Here is a 25,859-nt window from a genome sequence, read left to right as displayed (position 1 = left end):
GACCGACCACACGCTGAGTAAAGAAATATTTTCTTTTGTCTGTCCTAACCCGCCCAACACTCAATTTTAGTGGATGTCCCCTGGTTCTGGTATTATGTGAGAGTGTAAAGAGCATCTCCCTATTCACTCTGTCCATCCCCTGCATAATTTTGTATGTCTTAATCATGTCCCCCCTCAGGCGTCTCTTTTCTAGGCTGAAGAGGCCCAAACGCCGTAGCCTTTCCTCATAAGGAAGGTGCCCCAGCCCCGAAATAATCTTAGTTGCTCTCTTTTGCACCTTTTTCATTTCCACTATGTCTTTTTTGAGATGCGGCGACCAGAACTGGACACAATACTCCAGGTGTGGCCTTACCATAGATTTGTACAACGGCATTATAATACTAGCCGTTTTGTTCTCAATACCCTTCCTAATGATCCCAAGCATAGAATTGGCCTTCTTCACTGCCGCCGCACATTGGGTCGACACTTTCATCGACCTGTCCACCACCACCCCAAGATCTCTCTCCTGATCTGTCACAGACAGCTCAGAACCCATCAGCCTATATCTAAAGTTTTGATTTTTTGCCCCAATGTGCATGACTTTACACTTACTGACATTGAAGCGCATCTGCCATTTTGCTGCCCATTCTACCAGTCTGGAGAGATCCTTCTGGAGCTCCTCACAATCACTTCTGGTCTTCACCACTCGGAAAAGTTTGGTGTCGTCTGCAAACTTAGCCACTTCACTGCTCAACCCTGTCTCCAGGTCATTGTCTCCACTGAACAAGGCACAGTGCAAAGGTAGAACAATCTTTTGAAAACGTTCTCTCTTGAAAACATTGACTCATACTAATTAATGCTTGCTGCCTCACTTAGGCTAAAAAAGCTTTGAGAAAGGTAACTTAAGGAGCTATTCTTTACTTAATGGCAAGAAGATTGTGTTTTCTTTTAACTCCCACAGATAATTTGGAACACCTGCAACAAATTTATTCACTTTTTAAAAAAGTGCATTCATACACACACACACACACACACACACACAATGAAAGAAATAAATTTTGCCAGAGAAGAACAACTGTTTCAGAGAGTGAACCTTTAAACATCTTGCTCCTACCCCTCCCACAAACTGCTGACATCTTTCATCTTTTTCATTACAGCTAAAACCCACTACTGCTGCTAAGCACCCCGCTTCTAAATGGCACTGTATTTTGCTTTAGGAATGCAGCTCCACACAGCAAGTGAATACATTTAAAAACAGATGAAGCGTACTGAGTTGTATCTCTTGATTCAGAAGATGCTTAAGGATAAAGGCAACATTGTTATGTTGGCAGCTACGCAATTAGCTCTGATTAGAGCTCTACAGTATACATCCAAATATTTCTGATGGTTGTTTTCTTTTTTTTAAAATGGTTTTAAGGCACCCACTCCCTATTTCAGATTGTTACTAGTATTTTTAAAGTAAGAAATGGTATTTTTTCCTCCAAGTCTCTGTACGATAGAAACAGATCAATCAGGATATCAAACAGGGAACTTTCAGTGAAATTATTCCGACACACCCTCATGTGATGGTTGCAATTCAAAATTTCCACTGCTGAACGATTGGTATTATGCAAGTCAACATACTATTTCATAGACAGAAAATGGTCCACCTTTTACTTGGCATTAAGATAAAGTCATGGATATAAGATTTATTTTAAATATTTAACAAATAATTTAACTGCTGACAGCCAGCCACCGTGGAAGCATATTGATTTCTCCAATGTCTGAAATCTACAGTAAAATCACTCTATAGTACAGATACTTTACGAGCCATTTGCATCTACATAAACATCTTTACAGTTTAATGCAATGTTGTTTCAAGCTGCAGTTGCAGCAGTTAACTATGCCTTTGCTTTAGGAGTTCATCAATCTGAGTCTTGTACATATTTTTCACATCTTCAAGGTCCAACCTCAGTTCTTCTGCCTCTTCTGCTTTTTCACCATACATCTGGAGGATGGTATTATACCTCTGATCCAAATCCTAGAATAAATAACATGACCTGGTGGTTATGAATTCTCTTCATTTTCAAAAGACTTCTCTCCATTAACCAACTGTGGCAAGAGTCACTTTTGGACATTCAATATGTAGAAAAGATCAAACTCACAAATTTCATTTTTGCTATCGCATTCCTAAAATTGATATATATGACCCTAAGCACCTTTGCTTAGAAATAACCCCACTGAAGTTTAACATACACTTAACTGCACTTATCATTTATTCTTGTTGGGTTTTAAATCGAGCCATTCCTTCAATACAGAAAACCAAGACACATCAAATTGTACGGCACCATAAAATTAAGGTATCCACAGTTTATATGAGCTTCTATCCCCTGGGGGCTGGGGATAAGAATAGGCCCTCAGTTTGGCTGTACTTGTCGTAAGAGGCGACTAAACAGCCACCGGGTAGATGGGACTCGTCAGCCTGGGAAGGCAGCTCATCTGAGAGAAGGAAAACTCTGATCCCAAACCTCCACTGCCTTGTGGCTACGTCCAGTTATGGAAAAGGCTTCAGGAGTCAACCTCGAGGCAAAATCCGGAGCCGGAGTCCCTGAGGCAGTTCATGGCTGAACACAGTCACATTCTGGCAAATCCTGCGACGCCGCTGGAACCAATCATATTGGCCTCTGCCTTTCCACTGGACAATTTCAGCGACGTGGAGAGGGGGGATTTGCTGCATGGGTAACAGCCTATCCTCCATACCTACTTTACCCAGGCTTCGCGCACTGGAGAGGACACTCTGTTCCAGAACCACCATTCAGAGCATGACACCATAGTCTTCCGAGACTGAAGGATGCCTAGGGATAACAGCGCAATCCTAACACTGCCCTGAGTTGGGCAGAAGTCCCTTATGCCAGCTTCCAAGTGTCACAAACATGCCATAAAGCATGTTCATGAGTACTCAAGAGCAGGCTGGGTCAGTGTACAGATATGCGCTGACCCAGGGGATCAGCACAAGGACAGAGTGAGTTTGTGCCAGCCTGGGCATTATGACACGGGGTGGGAGAGGGCGGAGGGAGGGAGGAACGGAGGTAGGGGTTTCAGGGTGGGAGGACGGTGAGCTGGGCATGGGAAGGGGGCACAGCTGGCCACAGCAGTGCAAGCCAGATCCCAACCGCTGACCCCGGCCACAGCGGCGTTACTCAAGGCGCTCGGATTTGTGCCTGCAAAATTGCAATCGCAGATTTGAGTAGCCCCACAGGGCTACCTGTGGCATTGATCAGCGTAAAAGGTTACTCCAAGTTGTGCTGCAGACCACACCAAACCTGCACTAGACACAGTGCAGGACAGCTTGCCTGTTTCCGTACAGGTTAGAATTGCGCCCTAAACCAGATTACACAACAATGCATTAGCTACCCTTCCTTATAGGTTTACGGGGGAAAAAACAGTTATCATTCCTAGGGACTATTGTACATGTTTCCTCTGCTGAGGAAAATATTAGTGTAACTACAAGTGTGACAGACAAAGCTAGCAAACTTTTACAAACAGCCCTTTACAAACAGATTTCTAGAGGAATAATTAAGAACAAATCATGCTACGTTGATGACCCAAACTACCAAAGTCTGCTGACAGAATCAATAATGAAGACTGGATTTAACAGACTGCCATTTTATGGATTTTACTGTAAAAAACACTAATTTCCAAATAAAATTATTTACCATTATCTAACTCAAACTTGCATATTGTAGTTTTTACTATACTTTAAAATAAATTTGACACTTTACAACTACGGCAGGAGCACATTTACATTAATACTGAATTACTTTTAGGTTTCATCAGAAGTTAGGCTTCACGTACCCTTAGTTGTGCACGTAGCTTGGGTATCTCCTTGACCTTTTCTTCCAAGTCATCATTTTGATTTGTTAATTTTACCAGTTCTTCCGCCATTATTGAACGAGTTCTTTCAAGGTTTCCAATTTCCAACTAAGGTGACAAATATTTATTATTAGATTTTGATTTCTTTACATTTACTATTAAAAGGAGCTAGAATCCTGTACTATATGCACACAATATTAGAGCACACAAGCTAACTATGAAAACACTGGCCATATTACAATAACCTCTGGCTAAATAAGGCACGTAAAAGGAAATAAATCATATTCGGTCTTTCAAATATGTACATGATGGGTGATGAACACCTATCCTTACATACATGCAGACACACATGCTCAGGTTACCTGTAGGTGAGAAATTTCTCCATCTCGTAATTTTAATTGCGACTGCAGGTTTTCAATAATACTTGAGCCTGCTCCCATTCGTACTGCATCATAAAGATTGTTCCCACTTGTTGACATTGAGCCAAAGGAATGATCATGTGGGTCATCCTGCAAGTAAAATGTAGTACAATCATGAAATGGAATACCCCTCAAAAAGATGAAAGTGAGGTGGGGACTGAGAATGGGATGCCCTCCAATGGGGAGGAGTCTTCCAACTGCCATCTGACCCTGCCTCTTGGAGTAAGAGGAGCATCCCACTAGAGGCGTTTGGGCCTCTTCAGCCTAGAAAAGAGATGCCTGAGGGGGGACATGATTGAGACATACAAAATTATGAGTGGATAGAGAGATGCTCTTTACTCTCTCACATAACACTAGAACCAGGGGACATCCACTAAAATTGAGTGTTGGGAGGGTTAGGACAAACAAAAGAAAATATTTCTTTACTCAGCGTGTGGTCAGTCTGTGGAACTCCTTGCCACAGGATGTGGTGCTGGCGTCTAGCCTAGATGCCTTTAAAAGGGGATTGGACAAGTTTCTGGAGGAAAAATCCATTATGGGTTACAAGCCATGATGTGTATGTGCCACCTCCTGATTTTAGAAATGGGTTATGTCAGAATGCCAATGCAAGAGAGGGCACCAGGATGCAGGTCTCTTGTTATCTGGTGTGCTCCCTGGGGCATTTGGTGGGCTGCTGTGAGTTACGGGAAGCTGGACTAGATGGGCCTATGGCCTGATTCAGTGGTGCTGTTCTTATGTTCTTATGCATGTCACCCTTCTTCCACCTCAAACAATCTTAGAAAAATAAGACAGGTGTGTGACATGTTTTTCCACTACTAAAAGAGTAGGTGAGTGGCAATGGCACTCACTCCAATTTATTTCACATGATTGTAATGGGGAAAACCAGACTGGAGGAAGAATGACATAGAAATGGAATAAAGACAATCTCAGAAATAGTGGTAGTTAAGTTATGTAAGCATTTGTAACATTTGTTTCAGAACAATGATACAGTATTTAATACTAGAACACTACTAAAGACTAGAGTCAAGGCATCTCAATGAGGCAGATATCAGAAGTAGAGTTCTCTTATGAGTGAATTACTCATTATGTGAGTGAATGAGTGTTAAGAAGCGATTCTGCTTATACAGTAGTTATGTAGCAAGTAGCTATATCTGCTTATATTATTGTATGTGTTTTCTACCTGCCTCTTCACACCTGCTCCTTCAGAAAGAGTGGAACAGCAAAAGTACTCAAAATGCTTGTTTTAGTAAGGGAGTTCAGCTAAATAAAACTAAAATGCAAATAAAAACACTTTAAGACATCACAGTTTATAAATACATGGACAAACAACATGTGTAGAAGTAAATGGCACAATACCTGGGATATGAAGGAGCCCTGGAGTCCTGCCATATCAACGCCACTTACAGAACTTGAGCGGGACAAAGTCGGAGTGCTTGAAACAGATTCCATTGTTGATGAAATGAATAGTTTATGCTCCTTGAGGAAAATATACAATATCCAGGAAGAAGGACAAATAAGAATGTTGAGTTTTTGGAAGATGACAGCAAAAGCTCATGGATTGGATGGATGGATTCTCCTCATATAAATATGATGGTCCAATTTGTAATGGTGAAAATAACAAAACAGAATTTAAAGCAGAATTTAGTCTGCTCTTTCACTGTTTCAAGTTAACCTGTCTGCAGAACCTGCTGCTTATTTTATGCAAAGTTAAAGTTAAGCAAAGTCATCAGTATATTCACGCAACAATCAACTCTTGAAGCCTCACTAGCATCCGACATACTACTAACTTTACAAGACACTTGAACAGCATAGTGTAGAAAAAGTATTTTACAAATCAAAACAGATTATGGTTTCTCAAACTGTGTTCTAAGGAGTGTCCCTCAGTAAAAGGTGAAAAAAAATACAGTATCTACAAACACTGCTACAAGAAAAGCAAAATCAAAAAGCTCCAATATGTCATGCACACAGAGAGTGACTTAGGATCACAAAGAGAAGATTCCTAAGGCAGCATAAAACTCATAAAAGACATGGTCATGACCCCTGGTCCTACAGTGTACACAATTCATACAGCAACTAACCAGTGCTGGTTCTTAGGGAACAATAGGGCATTATCATCACCATCCCTGGCCTGATCAAGAAATAAACAGACTGGAAGAGCTCTTAACTCCTTGGGCAATGGCTTATGCTTAAAGCAGTGATTTTCAACCTTTTTCATCTCACGGCACACTGACAAGGCACTAAAATGGTCAAGGCATACCACCAGGTTTTTGACAATTGACCATGCTGCCAGTGGGGGCTCACATCTCCCATTGGCCCTATTAATAAATGACCTTCCCCCAAATTCCTGTGGCACACCTGCTGACCACTCACGGCACACCAGTGTGCCACGGCACAGTGGTTGAAAATGACTGGCTTAGAGGTTAGTTCCCAATGCAAACACAATCAAATACCTTTTCTCTTGCTGTTTCTTGTACAAAAATTGCTTTCTTTTTCTCTTGTTCAACTTTCATTTTCTCCATTTCTAACTGAGTTGCTAACAGCATCTGAAGAAAGCAATACAAGTGCCTTAATTCACTGGGAACTGTATTTTGACAAATAAAGTAGTATTATACCAAATAATCAGCTATTCAAGAAACCTTTTCTTTCTTTGCCTCTTCAACTGTTTTCACATATTCTTCTTTAAGGTTTTCTAGTTCAACCTCATACCTATTATAAAGAAAGAAAAGCTAAGTACGTAGAAAAAAGTAATCAACAATGTATTGCAATTGTTAAAGTATACAGAAGTTTTATGGAAAGAAAAGAACTTGCATATCTGCAGCTGGCTGTTTTCCACATGAGCCTTATTAACAAAAAGGCCATTTCCAAAGTTAAGTTTATCCAGAGTGGTGCAAAACAGACTCGCATAGTCTGCAGCATGCCACAATGTGGTTGCTCATGGTATTTATTTTTCACATTTCTATACCACCTTTCCTCCAGGAGTACAGGACTGGGTACATCTCTGTGAGGTAGGTGAGACAGTAACTGATCCAAGGTCACCCAAGAAACTTCATAGCTAAGCAAGGACTTGAACCTGCATCTTCCAGGTCTAAGTCCACCTCCTGAACCACTGCACCTGCAGTTTTCAAACTCTGGGAGTTTGAAAACTGCAGTAAGTCCTTGCAGGGGAGGGGAGGAAGGTGGCAGGGGGAAGGCAGCAACGCAATCCCCAGGATCGCGTCGCTCAGAGGGGCTGCAGGGACTGGGATGCACCCACCAGTCCCTGCAGCAGCCTGTCAGGGGTGCAGGAAGCCCTGTGCGAGCATCTGCAGGGCTTCCCAGGCTTCTAAAAGTGAAAGTGGAGTGATCGTGCTCCACTTCTGGTTTTGGGGGGGAGCACTATCATTCCACTTTCACTTTTGAAGATATGGGGAACCCTGCAGACGCTCGCGCAGGGCTCCCCACACCTCAGGGAGGCTGTTGCAGGGACTGGTGAGTGCATCCCAGTCCCTGCAGCCCCCCTGAGCAATGTAATCCTATGGATCATGTCACTGCCTTCCCGCTGCCCCCATCCCTTAAGGAGGCAGAGGACAGGGCCCTCAGGTTGGGGTGTTGCAACGCCCTGGTTTGAATACCACTGTACTATGCCATCCTGGTTCTGCCATCAATGTAGCATAATTTCTACTGCAGAGTTTTAATTATTAACAAGACTACATCTACGACTTCTCATATCACTACATATGACCCTTTCTGCTTCCTACAGCATTAGAGCAACTGCTCCTACGAAAATTTAAAAAGCACCCACTTTTACAGCAGCTGTTTCCATTCCCCACCTGACTAGTCAGACCATAAGCAATTCTTTTACAAAAATTATTGCACACTGTTTAAGTAATTTACCGATTGTTTTCATTTTCTAGCTTCTTGAGTCTTGCTTTCTCTGCGTCTAGCTGAGCCTGAAGGCGACTTTTTTCTTGCCTTAGGAGCGAATTCTGTGACTCTGTCGAAGACAGTTGGATTTTATTGGAAAGAAGTTCTTCGGTAGCAGCACGTTCTCTTTCAGTCTGTGCAGCCAGGGCAGTTTGAGATTCCCCTAATAGCAAGAAAAAAATATACTGTATTACCAGTTATTACTAGTTGACATTTAGGCATCAGTTACTACAGACATCTTTAAAGACAGGAGATGAGCATCTGATAGTTTCTCCTACGACTTCTTCCTCTTGATCCAATATATGGCCTACTAAGCTTCTACAACCGCATCTTCCCCTATACCTTCTGGAGATGCACAATCAAGATTCTCACCTCCTTGTATACTGTATGCTTTCATAGAAGTTGTTGATGCTCTCATTACATGGACACCCCTTCATCCTCCCATTAACTAACAACACTTTGCCTTACCGAGCCTATCAGAAAGGTTCTTCTCCAACTTCTCCCATGATGAGGTCTGTGCAACAAGTGTTGCTTGCAGATTTTCTATTTGTCGGAGCAGTGGCCTTGTAGCAGTTGTAATGCTTTGACTCAGTTCTTGGTTGCGAGTCTCTGCTTCTTGCAGTCTCTGAAATTATAAACTGGATATGAGAAATGGCAACGCGTAGCATAAATATGGTGCAGTGGCTTGCTTTAGAAACAGCCTTGCTGACCTTTTGTAATGCACACAGAGGAAATCGATCTCTTTCCAGGAGCTTAGGTTTTACTAGGAGGCAGCAATCCCTCCCCTCACCAGGAGCCCCAGCAAGGGGGAAAGAAAGGGTGATAATCACTGCCTGTCAGCTGGCTGCCCTATGAAGCTATTGTTAAATTAATGAGGCTATTGTTAAACAACTGTTTTCCTTTAATTTAAAGAGTACTTCTCATCAGCATTGAGCTAGGAAAACTCCCCCCCCCCCAAATCCATGGGTAATTAGGTTATACCTGTAATCCCTTGCATGACTGTCTCCCTACAACAGTAAAAAGCAGTTTTTAAACTGTGATTTTAAAGGGATCAGCACATTCCTTCTCATTTGCAGTGGCCATTCGTGTTGAGTCAAATCTGTGTATAAAAAAACTGTGTATAACAAGGTTGGACCTGTATATATAAATACAGTAACCACTTCTGCAGCACTTGTTCACTAAGGAAACACTGCAAGACATGAACATACTACTGAGTCTCTCTTTTAGCAGACACAGGTGAAAGGAAAGAGAATGCAATCCAGCCAAAAATCTAAGAAGTTGTACTGATGGAAAAAGATAGAAAGGGAAAGTGGAGAACTCATGAAATGTGGAATGTGTGCATGAACAGCTGATTGCCATTTCTGTGAAAAGCTGAGCAAAAATTCATAATTTTTGCCGGTAAGGCAAAAAACAAGTTGCTTTACAATTATCACAAAATACAGTAACAAAGCAATTTTTCTTGCAGAGGACAGAGATGGCTTGAAAGTCAGGCAGGGAGTACAAGTGATAAAAGCTTGAGAATCAGTGCATCAGATTCTTCTCAACCAGCCTTCTAAATGAGGACCTTTATGGTCTTTCCATCTTTTGGAAGATTACACTATATATATATTCTAAAATAAAAAGCAAATGGAAAATCTAGACGGAAAATCTAAAAAGCAAGCTTCATTTACCTCTTTTTCTCAAGGTACACTCTTAGTTCACACAGTGAAACTTAAGTTTTAGTCACACTCCCAAGCAAAAAGAAATACAGCACATATTAGCAGCTTCACAAAGTTGTGGAAATGTAGGTACATAGACCAATCTGTCCTTTTGCACTTGTCCTATGCATAACTTCTGTCAGGCAGGGGTGGGCAGGCTTTTAGATGTATCTAAAGATGATTTCATGGAGGAAGTGAAAGCAACATGGGAAATGAAGAGAAGCTGTTTCTTTCAAAATACAAGTATTTCCTGCAAAATTGACCAGTCAAAGTCCAAGCCAAGCAAGGGTGAAACAAGCAAGAGACAAAAATGGAGTAAACAAAATACACAACATTCAAATGTTTATACTATAAAAGGACCTGAAGTGCAGTATTGTTAGGAATAATCACAGAACAAGGTCACAGAGTAAGTTTGTGAAAAATCACTGTTAATTTGATTCCTACAAGACAACTGGATCTGGTAGTCCACAGAATTCTCCGAAATCCAAACTGATTGATGCTTCAAATCTCTGATTTGTAGGAGAGAATACTTGTGTAGCTCTCTGGCCAGCTTGCTACTTAATACTGTAGAAGCTGGCCAAAAAAAAGTACCCAGCACCATACCACTATTTTAGCTCCACCCAACAGCGTTTGTGAGAAGCTGAGATATGGACTGCAGAACAAATCTAACTTCCTTTAAATTTTCTTCCTCCCCTTTCTGCTGTGCTAGAAGATCAAAAGTCAACCATGTATTTGGAACATGCACTTTCACATCTCACAGAAGGAACTACTACAATACCTGTTGTAGTTCACCAATTTCCTGACGCAAATAATCCTCCTTTCTAGCTGTTTGCTGTTCTGCACGTTGCAGGGCCAGTCTCAAGTCTGCCACCTGTGGAACAGGAATAAAAATACAATCCATTGCACAAATTGCCCCAGCCTAGGAGCCCTCTGACCTTTAGCACGCAATCCTAATAATAATAATAATAATAATAATAATAATAATAATAATAATAATAATAACTTTATTTCTACCCCGCCTTTCTCCCCGAAGGGACTCAAGGCGGCTTACAACAGATTAAAAACAATTTAAAAACAAATAAAAACATATTAACACATACTAAAAACAGCAGTCAGAGTAAAAAAAATAGGTAAAAAGAGCATAGAGCAGCAGCAAGTCATAAAAGAATCAGGCCTGTAAAAAATATTAAAAGATGTTAAAAAGATGTTAAAAGGCCAAGAACTCAGAAGGCCTGTTTAAACAGAAGGGTCTTCAGGCCTTGCCGAAAGGTCTCAAGAGAGGGAGCCATTCTTAAGTCAAGGGGAAGGGAGTTCCATAGTGTTGGTGCCACTACTGAGAAGGCCCTATTTCTTGCAGCCGCCCCACGTACCTCCCTAGGCAGCGGCACTTGTAAAAAGGCCTTCTCTGATGACCTGAGAGGGCGAGCCGGATTGTACGGGAGCAGGCGATCTCTAAGATACCCTGGCCCAGAGCAGTATAGGGCTTTAAAGGTCAATACCAGCACCTTGAATTGGGCCCGGAAACGAATGGGCAGCCAGTGCAGCCGCTGGAGAAGCGGACTGACAGAGTCGAACCGCCTACCTCCAGTAACCACACGGACCGCCGCATTCTGCACTAGTTGCAGTTTCCGAACCGTCTTCAAGGGCAGCCCCACATAGAGCGCGTTACAGTAATCTAATCTCGATGTCACCGAGGCATGGATCACCGTGGCCAGGTCTGCACGATCCAAGTACGGCCGCAGCTGGCGCACCAGCCGAAGCTGAGCGAAGGCCCCCCTTGCCACAGCCGCCACCTGGGAATCCAGGAGCAGCTGCGAGTCCAGGTGGACCCCCAAGCTGCGGACCTGCTCCTTCAGAGGCAGCACTGACACAAGGGCAATGAAGCTCCAAGGTAGGGGAACAAACACACTCTTACTTTGAGGAGGCTTCTGTGAGTGACACCCAACTGCAGGATGCAGCACATGTCCTATTGGTACTGCTATGCCAGTGCTGGAAAGCACTGACATAAGGAGTTAGGATTGCGCCCATCCATCACTTACGGGGACTTTACTATGCTTTTAAGCAAAGCAATCATTTTGCACTTATAGCAGTTGTGATGATCACATCCAAAATTTTGAGGAATTTGTTTTTTTTGCCACAGTGTCATAAGCAAACAATGTGACTTACAAAAACAATCCTAGAGTTACAGTTCTAACAGCAAATGGATCCTGCTTCAGATAGTTCTAGTATTTTGTCCAGTTGTTAGAAACATTCCTATTACCTTCTTGGGGAAAAAATGAGATTTGCAGCATTTCTATGGCTTGCCTTGTAATTCAATTTTCAAGGTCTTCCTCCCTTTTTCCTTAAGAAATGTCAGTTTCAAATAGATTATGCCAAGTACACATTTACCCAGATTCTAAAGTGAGATTAGAAACTGTTTTGGGAATACTAGTAATATTATTTTCATAGTGCATTGTTATGGCACTAGACCGGTGGTTCCCAAGGTTTTTCACTTGCGTACCCCCTTGGCAGCCCATTTCTATAAATTGTACCTGTATAAATTGCTAAAATATTAGCAAAATACTTGTAATTAATATAGTTGTTATTTCAAATTTATATGTTTTCAACTACCGATCCATTATCTGATAATACACAATTTGATGACCAAGAACTAGCAGTTGGTGGGGCTTTCACAGCCAGCTAGCTACCTTGCTTCCTGCCTTACCAGCTCCACAAGGTATTCTAATACAGACCTGCTTTTTTCCACCACTATTCAATTCTTTTTTGAGTACCCCTAAAGATCCTGGCAAGTACCCCTGGGGATACACGTATCCCAGGTTGGGAACTACTGCACTAGACTTAAATGTCACAGAACATTACAAAACTATAAGCAATAAACATGTCTGCAAGCTTTTAGCTTCGTAGTCAACATGTACCTGAATTGCTAAAGCCTCTTGCTGCTGACGAGCCTCTTCTTGGGCTCTTTCTAGAGCCAAGCCCAGTTCTTCCTTGACTTTAATTTCATGACTTAATGCTGCTTCTTGTGCCTCGCTTTCCTTTGTAGCATTAGCTTTGTGAAGATCTGTAAGCTCTCTGGAAGAATTGCAATTTCAGAAGTAAATGCAAAAATATTTCTCAACTTAAAATGAAACAGAAAATGTATTTTACAGTACAGCAGTAGGAAGATTTAAATGCAGAATCATTTCTTCTAGGCAAGACAAAATGTGTTCTTATCCTGTTAGGGAAGCAGTCTTACTTGTATGCACTGTCAAGGGCTGCTTGGATACTTCGATTCTTCTCTTCAAGATCCTCCATTTCCACCTGAAGTCTGCTAAGATCCTTTTCCTGCCGCTCAACCAAGCTATTTAGCTGCTTAATGTTTTCTCGATGCTGCTTCTCAACCTCCTCTTTGCCATCTAATACCTGTTATGATAAAAAGCCACCACAATCTATTCAGCCCGCAAAAATTTGCAAAACATTTTGAAATTACTCTACTTAGGTAAAGGGAAGGGATCTTCTGAAAGTCTTTGGCCATTGGTAGAGACAAAAAAAAAGCTACTGACTGGAAGGAAAAACACAAGCCATGAAGAAAAGACATCTGGATGCTTCACACCTACAACCTGTAAGGCTCAGATGGAAAATGTGATCTCCAAATTGTAATAAGTAAATTGAATGCAGTTGTATCCTACAGAGCTTAACTCATATTATTTTCTGGCATCTGAATAGGCATATATTTGAGGTGCCTTCAAAATGGATGGGGCATGCTATCAAATTATGAGCTACAAATCACCCTACATAAGACAGATGCACATGAACAAATATTGGTCTCCATGCAGAGAAAGGATAACGTATCTAAAGAGGTCATCATGTGGCAATGTGGTAATCATTCGTTTCATGTCCAATTCAGCATACAATCTCCCATCTTTAAACCCTTCAAGGGCTAGGACTCATGGGGCCCAATCCTATCCAATGTTCCAGTGCTGGTGCAGTCATGCCAACAGGGCATGCATCCCATGGTGGAGAGGCAGTCACGGAGGCCACCTCAAAGTAAGGGAATGTTTGTTTCCTTATCTCAGGGTTGCACTACAGCTGCATCGGCACTGGAAAGTTGGACAGTATTGGGCCCATAGATCTCAAAGACTGCTTCTCTGCATGCAAGCCTAACCACTGCTTGGTGTTCCATGGAACAGTCCTTGCTCCCTGTGTCCACACCGTGTAAGATGTGGACATCTGCAGCAAGGAGCAGGATCTTTACAACTGACCCAAGGATGTGGAAAGCACCATAATGAGGTTCATAGTTGTGTTTTAAGTGCTGCTTTTGGGAGAGTATGTGAAGTCGACCGAGACTGAAAAACTTTTGGCTACTGAGCTGGCACTTTGACCGTGCAATGCTACGGCCGCTTAAGTGAACTGCACTATAACTATTTCTCTAAATTTGTTTTTGTAGTTATTTTTATTTCCTGTTGGACACCACTTAGTGCCTTAGATGCAAAGTACAAAGGTTTAAAAAAAAATGTGAATTGACCCCAAGAAAGGAGACACTGTACTCCCAAAAGACAAAGTTACTCTTTGGCGAACGATGTCTAAAGATTCATCCTACCTGTTTCAGATGTTCCAACTCCACTTCTAACTCTTTAATTTTTTTACTCTGCTTTGTGTTTGTATTTTCTCTTTCTTTATCCTTTGCTCTTAGTTTCTTGATGATGTTTGAGTTTTGCAACTGCTGTTTCGAAAGCTTTTCCCCTAAGAAAAATGGATATGATAAGCTGACATCAATCAATATATACTGAACATGGTACTGTGACACTCTGCATTCCAATTCTCGGCCCGGTTTGGCCAAAAACTTGGATATGAACTAAATATCAACACTGATGCTCAAAGACTACAAAGACTTATAGCTAGTTATTTCTGAAGAAAGGCATTTTCCCCTCTTGTAGTTCAGTGTTGCATTCAAAATATATTTCCAGCAGCATCACTTTATCATATGTAGATGTTTTCAGCAACATGTGAAGCTTGTTTCCCAACATCGTCATCATGAAATGTTAACTTGGGCTCACCTTCCTCCATTAACCCTTTAATTTGATCATCTTTCTCCTTTAGTAGTTCAGCAGTTTCATTACTGTTCAATCTAGTCGCAACCTCGTCTTTGAGAATCTTTACTTCCTAAAAAGTAACACAAATCATTTATCTCCTTAACTATTTATTACGCTTTATTTACGCTATTAGTTATATGAACCTTTGAAGTGAAGGCGTAAACTATTTATTTACGCTTTCACCATTATTTTTTAAAAGTTATTTCGAATAATGTGGTCCTTTCTTGTTAGAAAAAACACTTAGCTCTTATCTTTTATTCCCTCATCTAATGAACAATAATGTGGGATGCAGTCTTTAAAGGGATTCTGTTCTGTAAAGGAAAAGGGACAACTTTGTTCCAGGCTGTGGCCTTCTATTTCCCCTCAGGGCTTGCACAAGGGGCCCTGTTACCTCACAGGGCTCCCCCTGGTTGTGTGGGTTAGGGAGGAGCTTGTTCCCTCACATTCTACCCCTTTCTCAGGCTCTGGAGATAGAGACCCTTCTCTGGTAAGGACTCAAGGACAGTCCAAGTCTCTTTGGCACCAGGCCATGTGGCTCCAAGTCCCAGCCATGCTCTTCTTCTTCCTGCTGCCTGACCAGTGTGCCTCCACTCCCTCCTTCTTGGGGCCTCTTAAGACTCCATGCGACATGGCATGCATCCTTGCCCCTGTGTTCTACAGCTCTGCTAGCTGCTGTGCTCCAATTTTAACTCACCCAATGACAAATCACAAATTGTTTTAGAATCACTCCTCAGTTTCAACAGCAGTGTGCAAGGAGTTACAAGGATGGCTGCTGCTCAAAGCCAACAAGTTCAAAACCCCCTTGACTCTACAGTCTTTGAAATTAGCTTCATGGTTTTTAGGAATCTGGTCCATCAGGTTGGGAAGGTGACTACATGTCCCTTCCAACAAGATCTCTTTCATTCATGAAAATAAACCTGCAGTAGAAATCTGCCCTTCTACTAAGCAGCCATGATTGCATCAGAGATTGTTGCCAGAACAATATTTTAACCTGTTTAAAGAGGTTAAAAATACAAAAGCTTACATCCTAGACCATTTAAATCATTTTTAAGTACATTATGCCCAACTGCTATTTTGAAACAAAATTCACATGAAACTCTGCTACTTCATTGAGGCTGTTGTAAGTTACATCTCAAACAGGCCTTACAAGTCTGTCCAAGAGGTGGCAAAGTACCACTGTAAAAACTGAAGAAATATAATTCACACAGAGTCAGGATTCATTACCTTTTTAGCTGTATCTCTCTCTTTGCATGCTAACTGCACTTTTTTCTCTGCATCCGCTATTCGCTGAGCAAATTCTTCTTTAAGAGATGAAATGCTACTGTTCTCTTCTTTCATTCTGAAGATTTCACTAAATATAAAACATTTCCATCAGTGCATATGCTTGGGATTTTCAACTGCATGCAAAATGTATGTTTTCCAACTCACATCCTATCAGCCATGCCCTGGGAAGATACAGAATTCAGTGACAGCTTTGTAAACAGAGCCTTAGGTTAAAGGTTAAAGCTGAGCTGTCGAGTCTGTGAGGAAAAAGATATGTTGCATTGGCCTTACTGCTGACAGGCTGTGCCAAGGGAGACAGAAGGCAGAATTTTGTCAGTCACAGTTATGTACACCAAGCTATTCAAAGATGATAGAATTGTGGAGGTTTGAGGATGCTAAAACTAAATGGTACAGAATGCATCAAAATCCATATCAACAAGTGATCATTTACACTCATTATTCAAAATTCCCTCCAAAAGTTCTTGGCTTATAATTACAGAGCAATGGCTAGTAGGATAGAGAGAGTGCATGAAAGATTAATTGCAGAGTCTGAAGGGAACAAAATAAAAGAGACAGTCCAGTCAGTGAGAGGGTAGGTGGTGGTGGTCGTCAAGACTGAAGAAGCCATGCTGCCAGGAAGAAAAGGCAAAGAACACAAAGATAAGAAAGACATTAAAACCTTAAATGAGAAGAAACATACAACAAGGAGGCTTATAATAGGAGCCCCTGTATAGTCACTGCCACATGACACAAATATTAATCTATACAGTCAAGCCTGATTTTATTCATTTCTGCACAGTCACTGATATTGAATATCCTTTTCATGTTTTTTTTAAGTGAGTTATTACCATTGATTAAGCTTAAATACAGAAAATACTATACTGTACAAAAGGCAACAACACACATGAATTCGACAAATAGAATCACAAGGTTTGCACATGATCCAGCCAGGCAACATGAACATGATAAAAACTTACTCTTTAAGATTGTCACAAGTTTCTTCCAGGAATGCCTTCTCTTTGCTAACACTTAACAGCTGGGTTTCCCTCTTCTCCAGTTTCTCCGTCAAACAATCAATAATCTGAAGATTTTAGACAGAAGTTAAGCAGACTGGTACAAGACCTAGATCTTTTTGGGCAACACTGAAAACAGCAAAGACCAAATTTCCTCTCTCAAGTATTTTCCTAAATAACGGAAAGGCATTTCACATCTTACACCACTGCTCTTTTCACAAGTTTCCAAAGGACAGTCATTCATGAGCACCTATTGCAAAACCTGGTTTGTCTGAAAAGAGCAAGTGACTATGCAATATGGTACACGTAAGGCACTCTGATTTCCATGTATTTGATCAAGTAGCTGCTCACACTATGAGATAAAGAGTAAAAGCCCAATACTAATCTGAGCTGGCGCAGGAGCAAACACACCATAAAGCACATTTGCGACGACTTTTGAGTAAGGAGTGCCAAAAGGAGGGCCTTAACTGTTCCACTAGCACTGAATCTAGCAGAAGGGCCACTGGGACAGGTGCATTCTCTGCCAGATGTTGTGGGCAGAGTGGAACCGAGGCAGGAAAGGGGGTGTTTCAGGGCAAGGGGGATATACAGGACCAGGAGATGGCAAAGGAGGCCTCCGCCTTATTCTAACACCCTCCCCAGGCCTGAAAGCCATACATGGGGTTACACCAGCGATTTTGCTGGTGGAGATCTGAGTAGCCCCATTCAGCAGGATGGGGATCGACATGGGGTAAGGGAACAAATACACCCTGTTGTGCCAACGCTGAATAGGATTGGGCTGCCCATTTTTCTATAATTCGATAATTTTCTAGAATAGATAGCTTGACCTGCACTTCAACATGGTTGCATCAGGATTAGTTACTGAAGTTATATTACAATATCATTATTACAGTATTTTACAATATTTGCAAACACCCTCTCCTTAATCTCAACCCAATGTATTATTATGTAGAGAGCAGAGCTCTACCAACATGCACAAAAATCAGCAAACCCCGAATTATCACTCAGTGCTTCAAAACAAGTGAAATGAAGTTTATGACCAAGCAATAATGGAGTGATCTGACTGAAGAACAGTACCACACCCCTTTCCTTTAAGCACCAGTGGTAGAAGATAATTATTTCAAAGGCTGACTCTGTATTTACCTTGCAAAGCTCTTCTTTTTCACATTCTACATTAGATAACATTTCACCACTGAATGGCAGTTCTACCATCTCCTCGTTCTGCACCCGACCTTCATCAGTCCGCACAGGAACAGCCAAGACATCTGGCTGCTCAGAGTTAACAGGGGTTGCACTTCGCCCACTTTCCTCCATTTCCATTTCTTCTGTGGACAGAGGAAGAACCTCATTTATGATTGGATCTGGCTTGCTTTTAATAAGTTCGGCCTCATCACTCTTTAGTGTTGGAGGACTGATGCTGACAGATGCTGAAACACAGCCCCTCCCTGACAATTCGTCATCCGAGTTTATTTCACTTACACTCCGGCTGTCTAAAGACTGCACGCTAAACGAATCTATCCTTTCAAAAGCGTCAGAAGAGCCGTAACTCTCAGTTAGTTTCTGAAAGTCATCTAGACGGTTATATTCTGTGCAAGCAGATGCTGATAAAAGCTGAAAGGAAGTTTGCATCAAATGAAGACTCGCTTTTGAATCGGCAGCCTCTTGCCTTGAGCTTACTGAACTCTCACTTATAACGCTTTCATGGTCCAAAACTTCAATATCGCTAGTTGTGGATGTCCCTGAGGAAAAAGTGCTAACTGGAGGTGAAGGTGTATTACTCTGCCTGTCCTCACTTTTTCGCTCTTTACTTTCCAGGCTTACATTCTTTGTCTCTGCAGACAGAGGCTGTGCAGAAATGTCAGGCACGTGTTCCAGCCCATCACTTTCGGGATGTGATTTTATAGTAGCAGGGGACTCTGCTACGTGGAGATTCTGAGCAGATGCTTTTTGATCAGAATCGTCAGTCTTATTTTCATCACACTTAGTCTCAGTATTAGGTACTGAATTATTTGCTTCTGACTTCTCCTGGAGATCACCTGTGGTTTCCAATTCCACTTGTGCAATTACAGATAATTCTTTAGCTTTAGTTTCAGGCTGTTCAGTATGCAAGGATTCCTCTAGTGTGCTTTTTAGTTCTTCTTTGGGTCGCTGCGATTTGGTGGGTGGCTTAGACACCACTGAACTTTGCTGTATGCTTTGAACCTCTGTGGGAGAGAGAAAGGCACTGAAGAAGTTTTCCGATTCATCTACCACAGTCCTCCTAACTGGTTTAGTGATTGCTGTAGGAGACAATATCAGCTGACTTTGTGATTCTGTATCTGAATTTGATCCCCAGGGAGAAGTATCCCATCCTCCACTTGTAAGAGAATTTGTTCCTAGCACAAAAGAAAAATCAAATTAAAAAACATGCAAACATACTGTACAGTTCTTCTAGTAGTATATACTATTACTGTACTAGTACTGTACTAGTACTGTACATACTACTCTAAAAGTTACATACTGTATGAGGTACATACAGTACCTCAAAGGTTCATATAACTACTCATCCAAACACTTTTTAAAAAGTCAATACATTCATAGTTGACAGCAACAAAAAGAGTAGCTTTTACTAAACAACACTTCTCTGCTAGCACTCATCCCTTTGTCTTCCCACTACACTTACTACTTCTGGACAAAACAAACATAAGGATCAAAATGCAATTGGTGTAACAAGGACAGCTCTCCCCACTTCAACTATTCTGTCTTTTAATCTGACTACTGTTTTTAAAGGTCTCTGTTAATGTGTTTTTAATGTTTTTATCTGCTATTTGTCTTGATTTATGTTTTTAAATGTGTTTTTACATGTTGTTAGCCGCCCTGGGTCCCTTTAGGGAGAAGGGCGGGATATAAAGTTTATTATTAAAGTTTATTATTCAACTTACAGTTCCTCAAAATTGTGTGTGGTGAAAATGCACACAGCAGGAGATGATAATCACCACCCTATTAGGTCAAAAGATGAGCTCTGCTAGGTTTTCTGGGTTAGGTGCTTGTGGGTTACAATTTTCACACGCCTGCATTATAACAACAGTACTTTACCATGCCACATAACTACTTGCTGAATGTTCACACCCTTCCTTTTTTACTTCTAAACAAAAACTGCAGAAGCCTCTAATGCAGGGATCAGCAACTTATGGCCCATGGGCCAGACCTGGCCCACCACCTGAAGTCAACTGTCCCACAGTTTCCAGCCTGTAGTGCAGCAACAGGTGGCACGTTTCCCCAAGATGCAGGGGCAGCAACAGCAGCAGAAGTTTGCAAAGCTGGGCAAGCGGCTTTGCTATTGGCTGTCTGGCCTGCAGCAAATTGGACAGAAGGCTTTGCTGCCCAAATTGAGCTCTACATAGCACAAAGTATGGCAACCCAGAGGTTTGATTATGACATGATTACCGAACACCCAGAAGTGATCACCAAATATCTGTGCCTTATGCCAAAGAACGTTGATCCCAGATCTGGAGAACAAGGAGATCATAACTAACTCCTTATCAGAAGAATTACTGATGGCATACATATGGAATTGTTTGGCCCTAGTCAGTTTGGCTGTACTTGTCGTAAGAGGTGACTAAACAGCCACCGGGTAGATGGGACTCGTCAGCCTGGGAAGGCAGCTTATCTGAGAGAAGGAAAACTCTGATCCCAAACCTCCACTGCCTTGTGGCTACATCCAGTTATGGAAAAGGCTTCAGGAGTCAACCTCGAGGCAAAATCCGGAGCCGGAGTCCCTGAGGCAGTTCATGGCTGAACACAGTCACGTTCTGGCAACTCCTGCGACGTCGCTGGAACCAACCGTATTGGCCTCTGCCTTTCCATTGGTCCATTTCAGCGACATGGAGAGAGGGGATTTGCTGCATGGGTAACAGCCTATCCTCCATACCTACTTTACCCAGGCTTCACGCACTGGAGAGGACACTGTTCCAGAACCACCATTCAGAGCATGACACCATAGTCTTCCGAGACTGAAGGATGCCAACAAAATACATATGGAATTAAGATACAATAAAGCTAGATTGCTCTTTCAATGACACAGCAGTTATAAAAAAAATAAAGTTCAGAGGTGGGGCTACTTTTATTTATTTTACTGTATCCTGCACAAGTTATAAGGACTACCTTGTCTAGCTAAACCATATTTCATTTCTCTGGATAAACACACTTTGACATTTACACTCTGCGGAAGCATAACAATACTTTGTACAGCAAAGGCTTCCTCATTCTACTCTCAAGTCTCTGCACCTAAATGGAAAGTTTCTAAAGGCTGAAGAGCCTCCCCACATGACTAACTACCAAGTTACATGTATGGAGCCTCTGCACTATCACTCCCACGTTATGAAAGTGAACAGCTGTGAAGTGTATGCAATTTTCATATAATAGCATGCTCAAGACCACAAAAAGGATATTAGGGGAAAAATAGTTAACAAGTATGCTGGGTCTATGACCGTAAATAAAGAATGATGATGATGATGATAGTTAACAAGTCAGTCCAAAATTAAGACTTTTGGGGTAAATTTCCATGAACAAATTGCACATGTACACACACCCCCTTGTCACAGGAAGCTCTAGCACTGGCAAAGAGTGACCAAGAAAACCATATACTGTACAGTATAGTTAGGTGCTTTAATTGAACAGGACAGTTGATCCATAAAATTCAGCACTGCCTAGCAACAATGCTCCTGGGTTTCAAACAAGAATTTCTCACGGCCCTACCTGGGGACATGAGAGATTGAATGTTCTGCATACAAGACAGTGTTCTACTTCTGAGCAGTATCCTAACAGCATACTATTGGACACATAAGTATGACAAGTGAAGAGCTGAGGAAGCAAGGGAAAATAGAAGCTGAGGAACTAAACTACTGTTTACAGGAGATGTGTGGTTGTTACCAATCTTCAACATCATCATCACCACCCCCCACAATACCTGGTAAACAAAAAGCATGAGATAGCATATCAAGAAAATGCTGGAGTTTCTTTTACCAAATGTTACATGTGAAACATAAGGTGGAAAGAAGCAGGAGTCAGCAGGAGCCACCACATAGCTAGGCTTTAACTTTTTAAGGCTGCTTTTGAAGCATGTCCTATACATGCTTTCCAGGGGAGTGCTATACATGCTTATCCAGGGGAGTGTCCTATACATGCTTTCCAGGGGAGTAAGTCCCATTTAACTAAATGGAACATAAGACTAGGATAGCACTGTGGATAAATTAGTAAGGAAAGAATGGAAAAAAGCCTGGACAAGTATGCTGACCAGGGCCCAGGTGGGGAGAGCAGAGGAACAGGTTATGATGAGGATACATTCTGAAGACCCCAAATACAAACTACTGTAGTATTTTATCTGAAAAATTTATATGCTGCCTTTCCCAGGCCAAAGCAAATGCTGCAGGCTGCATTACTCCTTAAGACCAGTTAACCAAACTAGCACACTGAAAATCAAAATACCATAGCAGCTGAAAACTGATGATAAAGATGTAGGTGTTTTCTAGCTTTTCTAACAAACAGTCAGTATTGTACCCATGTTAGCTTTGCTATGTGGCCCAGCATGCTACTCCTTGAGAAAAACAAACAAGTCCAAAGTCCCCATGGGGCTAGTCACTGTAATTACAAAGACAGAGCAACTGTCATTTCAAAGTGGTTTGACCCTACCGAATGAGGCAAGAGGCACTTTTCAAAGCGATGCTTCTCTTAAATTTAGCAGGGAGAGGGACAACTATCCCTATTCACCCCAGGGCAGTACCTGTTCACTAGTGTTCCTTCTGCATTTTTTTTTATTGTGAGCCCCTGTGGAACATGGAACCATTTATTTATTTAAAGTTTGCTCAACTAAAGTACAAGTTGTGTTTGTGAACTTTTTCTGTCAAAAAGTGAACTTTTTACGTGAACTTTTTCTGTCAAAAAGTTGTACATAAATATTCTTAATAATTAGTCCAGGGGACACAGATGTGATCTTCTGTGTCTCAAAGCAAGTATGAGAGGACGGATAGGATGTTATCATAGTGCCCAAAAAGACGTACAAGTGAGTGAGATTATAAAAGTATAGTCTAGAGTAGGAACATGAGGTGGCAAACAGGAAAACAACCGCAGAATATAATTACAGCACAAGTTAATGGGGCAGAACAGGCAAGATTTCCAAAGGATGCAAATATATAACAAAGAAATATACGCCAGAAGTCCGAGTATTACTAAAGAAGGTTAAGTGAGACAATTTCAAGGTGAGAAGTACAGAACATTAAAATAGACCTTTACTATAGTTTATATTCCAATTTCCTGTGCTTCCACGCATTCAAGAAAGCTGCACAACTGCTATGAACACGTAATTAAGAAAATGGTGAGTGTAACACATAAGAGCATTAGAAGAGCCCCACTGGATCAGGCCAAAGGCCCATCTAGTTCAGCTTCCCATATCTCACAGCAGCCCATCAGATGCCTCAGGGAGCACACAGACAGCAAGAGACCTGCATCTTGTTGCCACTCCCTTGCATTTGACATTCTGAGGTAGCCTACTTCTAAAATCAGGAGGTTGCAGATAACCATCACAGCTTGTAACCTGTGATGGACTTTTCCTCCAGAAATTTGGTCAATCTCCTTTTAAAGGCATCCAGGCCAGATGCAATCACCACATCCTGGGGCACAGAGCTCCACAGGCTAATCACAAGCTGGGTAAAGAAATACTTCCTTTTGACTATTCTAACTTACCCGACACTCTATTGGACATCCCTTGCAATGTAATGTAAAAACAAAAAAAGCATGCAATTATACTACACACCCCCATGCCTAATGCATAAACACACTGTACAATCAGAAGATGATGTGCACTGACAGATTTAAAAGCCTAGCAGCTCGATCCCTTGCGTTGTTTCCTCAGAATGAAGCTCCCCACCCCCGTGGACCTTACTTACACACTGGGTGTGCGTAAAAAAGATTGTGAACATAAGAACAGCCCCACTGAATCAGGTTATAGGCCCACCTAGTCCAGCTTCCTGAATCTCACAGTGGCCCACCAGATGCCTCAGGGAATACACAGAACAACAGACCTGCATCTGGTGCCCTCCCTTGCATCTGGCATTCTGAGGTAGTCCACTTCTGAAATCAGGAGGTTGCACACGCACATCATGGCTTGTAACCCATGCTGGACTTTTCCTCCAGGAATTTGCCCAGTCCCCTTTTAAAAGCATCCAAGCCGGTGTTTCTCAACATTTGTCCCCCACCCTACCACTTCACATTGTCCACCTATTTGAAATAGCACCGGAAGTTACTGGCCATGACAACGTTGCCAGTTACTTCTGGGCTGGGAGGCCAGGTGTGATGAGGGGCCAGACACCTCCCTGGGTCGGGAGGTCAGACACCAGTAAGAGGCTTGGGGTGGACAGGAGGACTTTTACGAGTCTGGAAAAGCATGCTTGGGAGCCTCTTGCTGCTGTTTGTTGTGACGCGTTCCTGGTCTCGCTGCTGGGCAGCAGGGGATCCAGGGGTCCTGCAACCACCACCACGAGGCACCACCTCAAAGCACACTGGTGGTCCCCGCACCACTGGTTGAGAAACACTTGTTTAGGCCAGCAGCAGCGGCAAGGTGTTCCAGGGACCACCACACCCAGTGGCAAGGAGTTCCAGGGAGCACACACTTGTCTAGGTCAGATGCCAGCAGCAGTGGCAAGGAGTTCCAGGGGCCACACACTGGTCTAGGTCAGATGCCAGCACCAGTGGCAAGGAGTTCCAGGGGCCACCACGTCAAGTGGCAAGGAGTTCCAGGGGCCAGAGAGGAAGGCGGGAGGGAGCAGAGGTAGGGGCTGTGCCCACCTCAGCACTGTCCCCACAGGGCGGGGCCGCGGCCTCCTGCCTCACCTACCAGCCTCTCCAGGACTGGGGCGCGCGGTGCCGGGGGGGCCGCCCTCGTCCTCCTCCTCGGCCTGGATGTCCAGCACCCGGTCGATGGACTTCTGCGCCTGCGACAGCGCCTGCTTGGCGAAGCTGGAGAACTGCGAGGCGTTGAACCAGCTCATCTCGCCCCTCGGCCGCCCCGGCGAGCACTCCCTCCCCCCGCCCCTTCAACCCCACCGGGACCCACAATCAGGGCCGCCACCACGACCGGCCCCCGCCGCGCCTGCCATGAGATGAACCCGGATAGGGCGGACAGCCAAGCGGCGGGACTGCGCATGCGTCAAGCTCCCTCCCCCTTCCACGTAGCAAAACAAGCAGCGCCGGCGCCTTCGCTCGCGCATATGCAGATCACGTGATAACCGTGACGTCATAGCCTCCAACGGCGTGTTCTGCCTCAGTCGCGACCACGCTCTCCGGTTCCGCCTCGTGTGACGTCACTACGCTGACTTCCCGTCGCCTAGGCGACAGCGTGGCCTGCGCTCCGCCTCGTCGATCATCCGCCCCTGGCAAGCGCCCCCTTTGGCTACTAAGGCTGCAGCCCTGCTCACCTTTACCTGGGAGTAAGTCCCATAGACTGGCATTGGACTTACTTCTTAGACATGCCTAGGCTTGGGCTCAGGGTGCAGCGCTACTCATTACCTGGGAGTAAGTTCCATAGACTGGCATGGGACTTACTTCTGAGTAGACATGCCTACTCAGGCATGGGCATAGACTGGCATAGACTCAGGCATGGGCATAGACTGGCATGGGACTTACTTC

The 25,859-nt window shown here is 42.9% G+C and overlaps 1 protein-coding gene across 1 annotated transcript; it reads right to left on the bottom strand.

The window, feature by feature from the left end:
• Window positions 1-1,652: 1,652 nt before the first annotated feature.
• TMF1 (TATA element modulatory factor 1) lies at window positions 1,653-25,227 on the bottom strand. The gene is made up of 17 exons (XM_066617674.1): window positions 25,069-25,227; window positions 18,342-19,573; window positions 17,163-17,266; window positions 16,147-16,273; window positions 14,887-14,992; window positions 14,430-14,572; window positions 13,086-13,252; window positions 12,766-12,922; window positions 10,629-10,721; window positions 8,622-8,778; window positions 8,124-8,316; window positions 6,887-6,956; window positions 6,701-6,793; window positions 5,607-5,726; window positions 4,194-4,340; window positions 3,814-3,939; window positions 1,653-1,999 (listed from the first exon to the last, which is right to left on the bottom strand). Exons 1-17 carry the CDS (start codon window positions 25,220-25,222, stop codon window positions 1,856-1,858), a joined length of 3,333 nt encoding a protein of 1,110 aa, XP_066473771.1. The 5' UTR covers window positions 25,223-25,227; the 3' UTR covers window positions 1,653-1,855.
• Between the last annotated feature and the right edge of the window lie 632 nt (window positions 25,228-25,859).

This window comes from Tiliqua scincoides, chromosome 2 (genome assembly GCF_035046505.1).
Source record: "Tiliqua scincoides isolate rTilSci1 chromosome 2, rTilSci1.hap2, whole genome shotgun sequence".
NCBI classification, from domain to species: Eukaryota; Metazoa; Chordata; class Lepidosauria; order Squamata; family Scincidae; genus Tiliqua; species Tiliqua scincoides.
The sequence above is the reverse complement of the archived record's forward strand: the minus strand, read 5'-3'. Positions and strand labels throughout refer to the sequence as shown.